This window comes from Anopheles coluzzii, chromosome 2 (genome assembly GCF_943734685.1).
Source record: "Anopheles coluzzii chromosome 2, AcolN3, whole genome shotgun sequence".
Classification (NCBI taxonomy): domain Eukaryota; kingdom Metazoa; phylum Arthropoda; class Insecta; order Diptera; family Culicidae; genus Anopheles; species Anopheles coluzzii.
The window spans coordinates 104,633,114-104,646,718 of NC_064670.1; the positions used below are offsets into that span (position 1 = coordinate 104,633,114).

The 13,605-nt window shown below is 46.5% G+C and overlaps 1 protein-coding gene across 2 annotated transcripts; it reads right to left on the minus strand.

The window, feature by feature from the left end:
* Positions 1-787: 787 nt before the first annotated feature.
* On the minus strand, positions 788-10,223 carry LOC120950626 (troponin C, isoallergen Bla g 6.0101-like). Of its 2 annotated transcripts, none has more exons than XM_040368814.2 (4): positions 10,094-10,223; positions 7,544-7,571; positions 1,517-1,912; positions 788-1,443 (listed from the first exon to the last, which is right to left on the minus strand). In XM_040368814.2, the coding sequence occupies exons 1-4, from the start codon at positions 10,103-10,105 to the stop codon at positions 1,409-1,411; spliced, it is 471 nt and encodes a 156-aa protein (XP_040224748.1). In that variant the 5' UTR covers positions 10,106-10,223; the 3' UTR covers positions 788-1,408. The 2 variants fall into 2 exon arrangements, with proteins under 2 accessions (XP_040224748.1, XP_040224749.1); XM_040368815.2 differs by lacking the exon at positions 10,094-10,223 and adding an exon at positions 9,301-9,419.
* Positions 10,224-13,605: the final 3,382 nt, after the last annotated feature.

A 13,605-nucleotide genomic window follows, 5' to 3' on the forward strand; every position in this document is an offset into this window, starting at 1 on the left:
GGTAAAATTATAAACTCGCCAAATCTCAAGTACAGATGCTCAAATGTCGATCATCAATCAGATTCGTTAGTTGTTTGGGTAGGTTCGCATGATTATTTGACAGATTTAATCATCTTCAATCATTTTGATCTAGATTAGACTTTAATTTCATTCATTTTGGAATGTTACAAATAATTTTGTTTAGTTTTAAGTTATATAAAACCTTCAAGTCTAATAATTTTCCTATACGAATCGTTGTCCAGATTTAAGGAAATTACGTTGTCCAGAAGCCCGAAAGGCCTGGTTAATGGAGTTACAACGTATGTAAACTGTGTGAACCAATTTGGATATGTTTTTTATTATAAATGTCTTCTAATTTCTGAAACAGTTTGAAACTTAACGGCTAGTTAGATTTATTTAGGAAATGTGATACATCATATTATCTTATTCCGAAAACTCAAATCGGCCTTAAAGTATGCAATTTGCTTCACAAAACGCGTTTATTAGAACAGCAAAACGAGTGTTTTAAAAATATTATTCAAAATTGGGAAGATCCAAAGGACTCAAACTTCAATAAAACCAGTTTGTAGTCGAAAAACCATGCAAACTACAATGCTAGAGCAGATGTTAAAAATTATGTGGATTTTCTTAAAGAGTAAATTTTCAAAACATGGTCTTTGAAATATGTTATATTTATTATCATCACAAGATGTACTAACATTTCATAAATAGTTACATAATATTTTATTTACCTCAATAATTGTCATCAAATAAAGTTAACCATTTGCTTCATAACCCACACCCATGATTGGTTTTCTACGGAAACCATTTAGAAGGCTTTCCGCAATAGTTGTTGTTTATTCAGCGCTGTAACTCTGCCCTCGCTTACACTATAAGATCAACATCAACATTAGTTTGGTAATACATTTCCAAGCTCTCCTCCCAGAAGAAGCACCAGCAGGGCACAAGTAGCGAAGGAACGCGTACGAAGCTAAAGGGCCAAGCCGATTAGCGCTCGACGGATACGCGAACGGAACGGATTAGAATGTGTAGCACTTTGAACAACCTTTTTTTTTAGCAACAATGATAGCTGAAGCGGCCTTTTGTGATGATGTTGGTGGGCCCCTTTTGCTCCGTGAAATGCTGTTCCTCCGCCATTCCGTGTCCCCTCCAATGTTCTTCATTCGTTAAAGCTTTTAGATCGCAAAAAGGCGGAAGACGAAACCCGTGGAAGAGTAGAGCTCAGCTCAGAAAGTGAGAGAGAGAGTGTGTCTGCCACACGTAGAGGAGTGGGCTGGCATTGCTCCCCATTACTGATGAAGAAGAAACTTAACGAAGATGGGTGTAGAGGAGTTTTTTTAGGCTTTTCTTTGGCTTTGTTTTGATTTGGTGTGTTTGTTGTTGTGTTCCAGGGATGTCCGGATGACTCTTAGTCATCACCACCAGTCATGACTTCCATGAATTCTGGAAAAGAAACACAAGGAAGTTGTTTTGTTAGTTCGTGAATTTAAGATCTCGCTTCCTAAAAAACACCTACCATCGAAATCGACGGTACCGGAACCGTCAGAATCGATTTCCTCAATCATCATGTCCAAATCCTCGTTGGTCAGGTTGTCGTCCAGCTCCTTGAGGATCTCGCGCAGCACCTGGGTGGTGATGTAGCCGTTACCCTCCTTGTCGTACAGACGGAAGGCTTCCTTCAGCTCCTGCTGCATGGCCTCGGCATCCTCCTCAACCATGAACCGGGCAGCGAGGGTGACAAACTCCTCGAACTCCAGCTCGCCCGAACCGTCCGCATCGACCTCGTCGATGATCTCCTTCAGCATCTTGTCGTCCAGCTGGTGGCCCAACATGCTCAGGATGGTGCCGACCATCTGGGTGCCGATGCATCCCTTCTTCTCCTGATCGAACGCGTTGAACGCATTGCGGAGCACTGGAAAAGGGGGAGAAAACGGGTTTTTTTAACGTTTGCTGCTAAAATTCAACCTTACCGAAAGATAAACTCAACGAATCGTCAAAATGCATGCGTGTGCCCTTGCGCGATCACTCGCTCAGTGAGCTGCTCATCTCACCTCACTCGGGTGAGCGCTTGTGTGAGCACCTAAGTCCAATGTCTTCTTCAACGTATCGCGTCTAGCAGCGTGCGTATTTTTAGTGCATCATCAACTGTTTTAATTTACCGCCACCGACCACCGCTGTATAGCCGTTTCCCATCCCGCATCTTGCCCGTTGCAGTTTTAGTGTGGTGCAGTTTGAGTGCGAATGGGCGAGTGGTTTTATGCATGTTTGTTTTCGCTTTCTCGCTCATCCCGCCTGCCAGTGGCTTTCCTTAATCTGCTCTGTTTTTACAGCCAGCCCCGGTCGTTTCACAGTTCGTTTCAGGGTACGGCACAGCACGGTGTGTTTATTAATGAATGAACATCGACTAGAGAGACGCAGATGGACAGTGCGCACCTCGCCGTAAAGCTAACAGTCGCGTCATCTTCCCCCTGCCCAACGGTTTGGTACGGTGCTCTTTAAGCGGGAAATAGTGGCGGAATTGTGAAATTTATTTTCTCATCATCTCGTCGTTTTATGCCGCACCACTGTTAGGAGGCAGGGTGCTCCGTTTCGTGCCATGAAAGTCAGGCTGTGTCAGGGCACGGCTGACGGTAGCATAAAAACGGAAGCTCAATTTTCGCATACTAAACTTCTTTTATTTTTTTGTACGACTGATGTCAGGAAGGTTTTTATTGCAATCTGCTCCGACCGGGATGGGAACACACGTGAATTAAAATGAAATTTTCTATTACGTGCTGTTGTTGTGTTTCGTGTCCTTTCGCTGCGCGTTTTCTTTTATGTTTGTTACGCAGGCCAGGTAGCGTAACGACACTCTGGGGGCACATTATGTGGGGCTTGTGGAAATGTATGCTAAGGAGGCAATGGCAGATAAAGAAGTTATGTACAACATAGGGATTTGAAGAGAACTCCTTTTTTGAAACGAACTGATTGAGAGGGTCTTGATCGGGAAGTGAAACGTTCCTGGGAGGAAATATTTCCCCAGTTCAAATACAAAATTTAAGGTCATTTTGAGGACATTATATTAAAAAGATGTTGAAAAAATCTATCATTAATCGCACTTTTTGCGTTGACAATACTTAACTAAACTGCCAAAAAGTATCATCTGTAAAACATTAGCAAAACTTGGGTGTGTGAAATACACTGAATTAATTGCAACCTTTCTCCCTTGGTTGCATTTCAATCACTCATTGATGCACCCAGGGACCGTGAGCGGTCTACGACCGCAGAGGCGCGTTTCATTCATTATCATGCAGCAAACCGAACGTGTAGCAGTGTAGCGGTTGGTTGTGCTTAACGATCACGCCACGCTGTTCGTGCGCTGCACACAGGTGCATAGGTCCGCCGCCGGTGCAAGTTCACTGTGACTGGCGTTCCCAACCGAAGAGGAGCCTCATAAATTCACAGGCCCAACCACTTACCCATACACCGAGACAACTTCATTGACATTTGCAACGGTACCTTACGGTGTGGAGCACGTATCCGAAAGTCGACAGCGCAGTGGGTGCATCTGGATGCAATTTTCGAGGTGTGTATATGTTTGAGCTTATCAGATTATCGCGGAACTCGCGGATGGGAAGGAAGGAAGCGCACGTTTCTGCGTGATGATTTCATTTTTATTTTGTTGGTTTTTTCCCCCCGCATTGTTGTTGCTGGTGTGTACATTGTTCCGTTTGCCTGCTACTGGAGGAAATTGGGTGTGTGTGCCTTTTTTTTCTAGTTAGTTTTTTGGCTGGCTTATTTCTCTCACCCTCTTTAGGAGCCCATAATTCAAGTTCACGGTTATCGCGATTGCTTGCCAACGCCCGACCGTCTGTCACTCGGGGTGATATATTTACACACGCACAAACATGCGCATTCGCAGCCTAGGCGCTCGTTTTGGGGGGGTTCTTAGGGTGGTGGAATGGAATTTGAGCATAACAAAAATGGTAGCGCGAGATTTACAGGGCAACCAATTTTGGGCCTAGAGCACTCGCTGTCCAAGCAAGACGTCTCGCAGCAATAATGCTTAATTGAAACATTTGAGCTTGATTTGAATTGAATAAATCAGCTACACTTATTTATCTAGCTGTGTTCTTGTCTCTATCTTGCTCATAAATAGATTTTTTATTTTAATTTGCTACCGATGGACGTCCGAAGCCAACTTGCAGCCGTCACTCAACCGTTTAAGCACGCTGTGTTGGCAAATTTTGATGCGAAATAAAAACAAACCCGCCAATGAGCCGCTAATTGATTGGCAGCGACGCTGAAGCATACCGTCGTCAGCATTAAACCGACCACCAGCCGCATTGAGGCATGAGCGAGACGCTGCGAAAACGACTCAATCGATCCGCGACCCGTCGCCAACTCATCCGCCTGACTCGTCGAAGTAGAATTTTTTCTCTCTGCCCCAACCGCGACCTAGCCGTGATTTATTTGCCCCGCTAAAAGACTCCCAGCTGCTGGGGGTGAGAGCTATTTTGAGCGTGGCAGCCCAACCGTAGCAATAATTACCTTCCCCTTTCTATCCCCATTGCTGCTCCGAGGAGGATCCCTTGATGGACGGATTGCACGGTGTAGTAGTTTCCTGTCACACCGTATCAACCTGATGAGTGACCCCGGCCAAGTGGATCGAATGCATCCACTAAAGCCCCCCTCCCCATGCCTTTCATCTCTGCTCACTCAAACTCACCCCAAAACTGAAGTTAACCTAATTAGCAGCGCGTACGCGCTGCCGGCTATAAATATACCGACCGTCTGAACCGTTTGCAAAGACCCGCCGGGCTCCGTGCGCGATACTCATGCAGAGGATTTTATGACGCAAACCCACAAAACACACACACACACAGAGCAATCGAGCAATTGCTCCAGATCGATACATTTGGCGGATAGGAACGAGATCATAATCTATTAGACGCGGTGGCAATTTCTCTTGCCAGCGTAGCTGCAGTCGTAGAGGAGGTTGAGAAGGTTTTAAGTACGCATTTTGCGATGCAGACCTGCTGTGTATGTACCTGTTTGCGCCTTGCGCACAGTTTATGGGCGATTTTATCGCCTTACCCGACCGCGAGTGGGTGCAAAAATCCATCCCCCAACTGGCCCATTTGCGCTCTAATATTTACGGGCCCGCGAATCGATACGGTATGTGGACCAGTTTTTTGTTGCTGGTCGATATTCGACTCGTCGATTTGATGGCTATTGACACTGCCAGCTTGGTTACGCTTCTACCGTCGATTTGAAGTCGATTCGGTTGGTACTGCAGCGTGTCAGCGTGTTGCACCTAAAGCGGTTTAGCTATTCACACTAGCAGGCAGGCGAAACGCGGCGAAATAAAACAGCATCGGAGGAGATGTTATACAGAGCTAAATCGATACCATTAGAATAATAAACAGTCTAGAATCTGGTAATATTTTTCTACCCACCAGAGTGAAACTAAATACTCTCACAAACCATGGCTCAACCCCTTGTGATGCTAACATTGCAACATTTTAAACACAATTTCTAGCTCCCCCAGCAGAGACGCAAGTGTTTGACTCAATAAACGAATCGTTAAACTATGAATAACAGCATCGAATTTATCGATCTTGTGCGCTAGAATTGTAATTATCCTTTTCATACCAGTGTTACTGTAGCAACCTTGGCAGAGTCGTCAAAACGGTGTAACGAGCGTAGCCTGAAGCTACGCCGACACAGAAACATACACAGGTTGGGGAGGGTTAGTAAGCTTGTAAAACTAACCTATTAAGTAGATCAGCAAAATGGTGTACCATTACAACCGAATGACATTTCGTATCGTTAAACGGATTATTGCTCGGCAGGGAGGACACGACAGGTTGCCGTTGACATTGGCTTTCACTGTGCTGCTGCTGGTTCTAGCTGCGTTGGCAAGATTAATTAGAATCTTTTAACGCCTTCTTAACGTTGGCCGGTGTTCAGCGTTTGCCGCCTCATGCTTCTGCACTGTCTGCTTGAGCTGATTGATCTCAAATCAACGTCTCCAAAGAATGTCCCAGAACCGGGTGAGTGACAGTTCATCACAGCCGGCAATTAAAATCGCATCTGTCAACACCTCGGAAACAGTTAGAAATGCGGTGTTGAATTCTATCACTCAACCCCGTCCAGACGTTCCTCTTTCTTGCACCGTGGGTGATCTCATTCGAATGGTTCCGCTCCGTAATCCTCTTGCGGTCTGACATCATCCTCGTAGATCGTAGGATCAATTCATCATACTTTCATCATCCAGTAGGCAGGTGAAAGTGAAAGCCCGTTTTTTGGGGAAGCCAACCCGTTCGTTATCTTGGCACGACACAAAATTGGCATAATCTCCTTCTGGTACTTGTGAGCTCTTGTACCGCGAGGCCATTTTATGTTTTCAAGGATCTTTTGTCCCCCTGTCCTGCTGCCGTGGGACCGGTTTTAGCGGGGTTTTATAAACTCAACCACTCCTTCCTAGGCCTTAGATGACGAAACGGTAGCTCGAGATGAAGTGTGTGTGTGTTTTTTTTGGAAATGTTTACCAGCTCCTTCTCCCCTCCAAATCCCTCAAGGCAGCCGTACACAAGGTGGGTGTGTTTAGTGCGAGTGAGCTGCGTCTAGTTTTAATTTCACCTTCGTTTCCCACCACACGGACATCCATTTAGCTCGGGCTTAGCGACAACGGCCGCCAATCGTCCTAGGTCGTGTCGGAGTGCCGCTACAAACCCCGGGAGCTTTGTTTTAACGTGCCGTGAGATTTACACCGCGTTGTCTACGGTTCGGTGAAAGGATTTCGTCCGGTTCTCACTCCTACCCGCCAGTCCTTCAAACCCCCCCAAGGGATGATAATTTTGCACCTGTTCCGCACCCCGGTTTACATAACTGCTCCGTTCGTACGCACCCGCTGGATGTAACGCACAGCGAAATGGATCAAACAGCGAGCGAAAGGAAACGCACCACGATGATAGGATTGTAGGGCGAGTGTGGCGGCACCATTAATGGATGCAAACGACGACAGCCAAACAATCGAAACGGCGATAAACGAAAAACAAAAACCTCGGAAGCCACAACTTTGCCAATTGCCAATTCCCCGACCCCCGACAATTAAAGTGGTCGAATTTGGCAAAGCGAGCCCAACAAAACGCGAGACTTTGTGTTGTCTCAGGTCGTGAAAGTGTGGTCTGTGTGGAATTCGTGCGCCAGCCCAACTTTCGATTGCTGTTGTCGTGTAAAGGGGGTTATAATTATTGATCAATCATTAGCGAATCATTCGCTCAGATTGAAACATTGATGAGGCACACGGCGGAACAGGTTTATGCGGGTTTTTGAATGATTCGTTTTTGCAATTTTCATTACATGATACATCTCAAAATATCGTTTATACGAGCCTTAATTGTGCCGTGAACTCGCTTACACTCGCTTAAAATTGGATAAATGTTGCAAAATTTTCCTCCCAAAAAGGCTCAACTTTTAACGCAATTTCTGAGGCACACGATGCATTTTGCAATTTCCCGTTTTTCATCCGCCTAAAGTGCCACCTTGAAGTACTTACGTTCCAGCTGAGCTTTGTCCAGATCATCCTGCAAACGAGATAAGAGAAAGAGAACAAACAAGAAGCCATAAGTGAACAGAAAATATATTGCACACATACGCATATTAAGAGCCCTGATTAAATTTCCTGCGTTCGTGCAGGCAAAGGTGGAACATACAAAACCATCCCCCTCCCCTCCCCGCCGAGCTGGAGAAAACTTTTACCCACTGTACATTGGATTCTAGGCTTAAAGGCTCTTTCGCCCACCCTCCGCAAACACACGATACGAAGGCTCGCCCAGGGCTTATTGCATGAAAAATAAAACAAAAGATAAAAGGAAAAACTTGTACGCCCTGCTTGGATATGCAAGACACTCGATCGCCTTTTTTCCCCCCAAAATTCCTGGGGCGAACTCGCTCCTGCTCGCGCGCGCGCTCTCCCTCTCACACACAAAAAACACCCCCTCCTTGAGGGTGGGATGTACACACGAGTGTTTGGGATTATAAATAGACGGACGTGTTCTGGGCCTTTGATCCGGTACCAGTCGCTCTAGCCTTCGCTCGAGCAGTCGCTCCCAATGGCTCATTTGTATTCCACCCATCAGTTGGCAGTTTTCCGTCATTTCTATGCCCAAAGTCTTGCCCCATTTCCCACAGCGTTGCCTGCGTTTGTTTCCGATCTCCGATTCGTGCCCGAACGCTGATTGGTTTCGGCTCGTCGATACAAATATGACAAGTCACTCGTAAAGTCATCCCCAACAATTTGACGGCGATCCCAGTTTCCCATTAAATCGAGCAAATTGATGCCTGCCGCCGGACACGATGCAGCTGGACAGCTAGCTAGGACAGGCTTTTATGTCTTGGCTTTGGCGAGGTGAGTCGTCACAGCTGCCGAAATGAGAGACCGTTGAGCGGTGCTTTAAATTCCCTTCAAATTCTATTAAACGCTGAGTGATGGATGGCACTTTGATCGGTACACGTTTGTTCCACATACACAAACCAAAAACCCTTTCTGTTGAAATCATACAACAAACGTCCATTCCGGATTATGCTAAACTCATCACTTCATAAGTTTGAGGCGCACATGAAACTGCTCCAGTGTGCAGAAACTGCACCAAAACTGGGCCAACTGTTCGACAGACCTTCCCCGAAGCAAAGTGCACGGGAAGCACTTTACTCCCCCAAAAACTTCCTGTTGTTTTGGAGCACTCGCTCAAAAGGTCGGTCTGGGCCATTTTTGGGCTGACTGGTGTGAAACTTCTGGTTCTTCTGCCTTCCAAAAACAACCCGCCCCTGCCTGCCAAAACGAACCACTGAGCGGCGGAAAAATGATTGAGCGTCACTAGGCAGAAGCCACCACTGCTGGCACAACAGCAACGACAGCAACACGGGCACAAGGGCGGGTCGTAGCACCATGGTCGTTTCCAGGACGGTCAGAGATTCTCCCGGGTGTAGTTGTTTCCCTTGTCTTTCTTGGAGACTTTTCCTTGTTTGCGCCTTTTCTAACCAGCACCACTACCAACACCACCAGGACGAGCCTTTCGTCTTAACCTTTCGGTGAACATTACGTGCAGCACACGTCGGGGTCCCTGGGGTCCCTTGGCTTATGACAATGGACACACAACGAACACACACACACACACACATACACTTGCTCGGGAAGCCTAGCGAGAAATGTTGCAACAATCTTGGCAGAAAACGGGCGCAAAGTGTTGCTGCCGCGTGTGCACGTTTCGCAACACACGGGCACGCGCGCGCTCGCTCCTCTTCCGTACTAACCATCTCGGTGCAACTTGCACTTGCCGCGTTGTTCACAGAGCGTTCTTCACCGGGCGACTGTAGCCGTGGTTCTGTAGCTGGCGGCCGCTTTCTCGGATGCAACTGAAAGGATGCAGTTTGCGCGGGAATTGACCAGCTTGGAAAGGAGCGACTGGCGATTTATTAGCAGAAAAAAGAGGGGGAATTTTGAGGCTGAGGGGAACGGAGGCAAACCTCCCTTGCACAGCCGACAATGGCAGTGGTGCGAAATGCTTGCAAAAATACCCTTGCGGTACAGGTACTATAATATTTCTAGCTCCCTCCCCGCTCCGTGTGTGCCGTTTTTGGCCCAGCGTGGCGAGCGTGATGCTTCAACAACTGCAATGCGGTCGTGCCATCTCGCCGTCGTCCCGTGGCAGCCTGGCACGGATGAGGGGAAGGTTTGAGTGGGTGCACAAGCGGAGGAAGCACACAACTCTAGACGCAGCGATTTTGCTTTATTAATATGTACAACTGCACTATATTTTATAGTTGCTTCCGAAAGCGCCGTCCCGGGCCCGGGCGGACATTTTTTGGCCAGCTGCCCAACAAGACACGAATGTCGACAAACATCACTAACAGCTCCGAACATCCTTCACGTTTGCCACAAAACACACAGACACCGACACACACACACACACATCCTGGGGAAGGTGCGAATTTTCTCCCAACGAGTGTTTTATGCTTTTTTTCACCCAATTTTTCGCGCCACCTCCTCGGGTTGGATAGTTGGCCCCGTTCCAGGAGGAATCGCAGCCCCCAACGCAATACTTACAACGACCGACATGTTGGAGGCGGTTGGAGCGCGTGGTGCTGTGCCGAAAAATGCGGGAAAGTGCTGAACTTGCTTGGTGCGTGTGCCGGAAGTGGCGCCCGATGCTGCGGATCTCGCTAGAATGAAATGTGACCCCCGGCCGGAGTCGGTGCGAACCTGCTAACCGACCCGTATCGATACTGGTATGGTTATATCGGGCCTTTCATGCGTATAGAAGAGAGAGAGAGAGAGAGGGGGGAAAGCATCTTACACTGGAGCGAACGAGAGGCAAGATTTTACAGTATATTTAGTGTGTCGGTGTGGTTTTTATACAGAAAACAGCAAACAAACGTATGGATTTATTTTTATTCCACTCTTCAGCTCACACACCGTCGCATTCGTGATAACTGATCCCACACATTTCCAACAGGAACTTACGCATATGTTTGTGTGTGTGTGTGTGTCTCTGGGAAAGAATAGAAAACGAAAGAGATCGTACAGTACAGTAAAAGTTGGATGCTTTCTTGGCGCGTGGGCCAACCTTCTTCCCTCTTCATAGGATACGAGGGAGGAGGAACGGTTCACTCACACACACTGACGCCCGCGCCCGCGTACCTTTTCATACCGCCAGCTCCCGCAACCCAGGTGCCGGGCAATTTAGTAAACGGCTGTGGTTGGTTGTGGTCGGGGTCGGGGAGATGCCAATGTTTGGGAGCTGCTACAATTTCCCTCCCGGCAGCGATTATCTTATTGCCGTGGGATTTACGGCGGGGGAGGGTTTACGGTTTTGCAATCAAGGAAAAGTAATACAATCGGTACGGTAATAGACCGATTGGTGGTGTTATTGTAGTGTGAGAGCCCTTTTGGACGGCAGTTTTTAGGCTTATAGCGATACTTGGAATCCCAGTTCCCGTGTATGGATTGATAAAATTGAATCTGTTCAGAGACATTTTACTCGTTTAGCACTTCGGCATCTTAGTTGGCGTGGTGAGATGCCAGACTATCATTCAAGATGCTTGCTACTACGAATTTCTGCATTAGAGAAAAGACGAGAAGAAGCCCAATGTTCATTTGACTTCAACCTCCGTGTAGATTGTTTTAAAATCCAAATTGGGCCAATCACTAGGTCAGATTAGGGTTAGTTAGGATAAGCTTTTTTAGTTGTAGGAGTACGGGTTGGAAGTGTTCTTTTGGATCAATCTGTATCCGTTGGACAATAATAAATAAATAAATAAATAAATAAATAAATAAATAAATAAAATGTCTAAACCTCTAGAAAGCGTTCCCCATTAGCTTAACAAAGCGTCTTAACAAAGATTCTGATCTTGAAAACCCCTTTTGAATACTTTTCATGCAAAATTAGAAAGCATTTTCAAACACTCTCATAGGGGGATCTGCTTTAACCCGCCTACTAATAGACGATCGCAACGCACCAAACGCTTCAATGTAAGCGGTGAATGAGTAGCCACGAGAACGGAAATTTCCTACACCCTGCTCGCTAGTGTTGGTGATCTCTCAACTCCCTCCCAGCCCCAGGCCCCAAGATGCTGCGGGATAAAGTCCATTGCGAACGAAATTTTCCTACCGTTTTCCGATCTTTATGAATCGTTACTACAGCTACTCTACCTTTCTCGCTCGCTCTCGATCACGCTCTTCGCGCTTCATATTCTAACCCATCACAAACCGTAAACGGTCCTTCTTGTGCATGCGAAGAATGTACATGTGTTGTGGCGCGTGTGTGTGTGTGTGTGCATCATCTCTTGCCTCGTCCAATTAAACGCGATCTGCATTTTACTGTTCTTTTCCATCCGCGATCTGCTCGCGATCTTAATCGTTTCATTGTCACCGGCCGGCCTGAAAACCCGTAAACGTAATAATAGAGCTGTTTTCGAATGATTGCTGCAACGAATGCCGTCCGCCGTTGTTGGCCCATTTGTTTGGGCGTTTTCCGCGATGAGAAAACGTTAGCATTGTGTTTGTTTGAGGTGTACACGGACGGCTATCGGAGGGGGGGGGGGGGAGCTGTAGTAAAGTGAGATCACACAGCACAGCTCGTAAATAGTTCTCGGTAATCCATTTTTCATGTTGCACAAGCGGCCTAGAAGGAAAACCGCCATTCGGAAGGAATGGAGAGGATTTTGTCGAAACATAGTAGCTTGCATGTTTTAAAGCGACTTTAACGTGGATATAAATGTTCATGGATATATTAAAAATATTCTAACGATGTGTAAGAAAGTAATTGGGGAGTAATTAGAATGAAAAATAATTAAATGATTAAAAAAAAAGAATAACTCTTCATTTCTGCATTGATTTTAATTAATTTCCAACAATCCTTTGATAATGGAACCATCCATAATGGAACTGACCATGCCGCTACTCTCCACCCATTTTCCACTGACAATTAAACTTTTAATTGCTCATAAAACATAATCCAATTCAATTCCCCGCGCAGCATTAACTCCACCCAATCGATCGATTGTTGGATGTTTGATGAAATTAAAACACCGCCACGCACTATTATGTTCGCGTCGTGTCTGTGTGTTTATGTGCGTTGCATAATGAACTCGTAGAGTGTAGCCCCACACCCCCCTTCCCACACACCCCGCGGCAATCGGGGCAAACAGGGGTGGAATGTTCGCTTAATTGGCACGGAACCGCACTGTTTCCTCCAGCTCGGAGCACACCCGGGCCGAGAATACGCCAAATGCCACTTGATATCCGGCCAATTAAAATGCATCACTTGTTGCATTTCGGTGTGCGAGTTCCGAACGGTCAGTCAGGATGGGGGGAAACAGTACAGGTTGATTTGATTTGGGATTTTGCTAGTGGGGAGGCCTTTCTTTTGTGTGTGTGGCTGCTTAACAACTGCTGATACAATAATAATCCAGCTGATTTTCAATAAAAAGCATGTTGATGGTCGTTTGGTGCTGTTATTTTTAAACAACCTGGCAATGGTTTTTAGATTGTTGCTGGCTCAATTTAAACATCATAACACATTGCATTCCGTTAATTTTAAACAAAACTGTCCCTACCGCTTACGAATGGATATTTTTGTTTTCCCAGAAACCCGTTGAAACATGCGCCCCCGTACCCATTCATGACCAGCTTTCCCGGGCGAGCGTAATTTACTTTTCAAATTGGTTCTTCTTCCCTCCAGTCCCTCGCAGTCCATACACGAGACACAGTAGAAGTGATGCCACCGTATCGGATCGATCCTTGGCAAACGCCAACGCGTCTATCTGTCATCGGGTTGCGTTTGCCGCTTACAGCAAAACGGGGCGCGAAGCAATCCACTGACATATTCCCTCGCCCCTTGAAGGCCTTGCCGACTGTCTCCGGTCTATAAATATGGCACAACCTCTGGGAGAACATTCCATCTGAAACACGATGTTGTTACGATGCTGAAGATAGAACGAAAAAACAAACGCACATACACATCAAAAACACCTTTTGTTTGACCCACCCGGTTTTCGGATGCTCAGGAGAAGCATTATAACCGGTTAAAAGCGTGCTTCCTCCTGGCAGACTCTCAC

What these genes read in the sequence shown, in the direction of transcription:
- LOC120950626 (XM_040368814.2), bottom strand. An exon ending in GGACAAAGCTCAGCTGGAAC is followed by an intron (nt 1,913 to 7,543) that starts GTAAGTACTTCA and finishes CCCCTTTTCCAG; the next exon opens with TGCTCCGCAATGCGTTCAAC. An exon ending in CGGTACCGTCGATTTCGATG is followed by an intron (nt 1,444 to 1,516) that starts GTAGGTGTTTTT and finishes TTTCTTTTCCAG; the next exon opens with AATTCATGGAAGTCATGACT.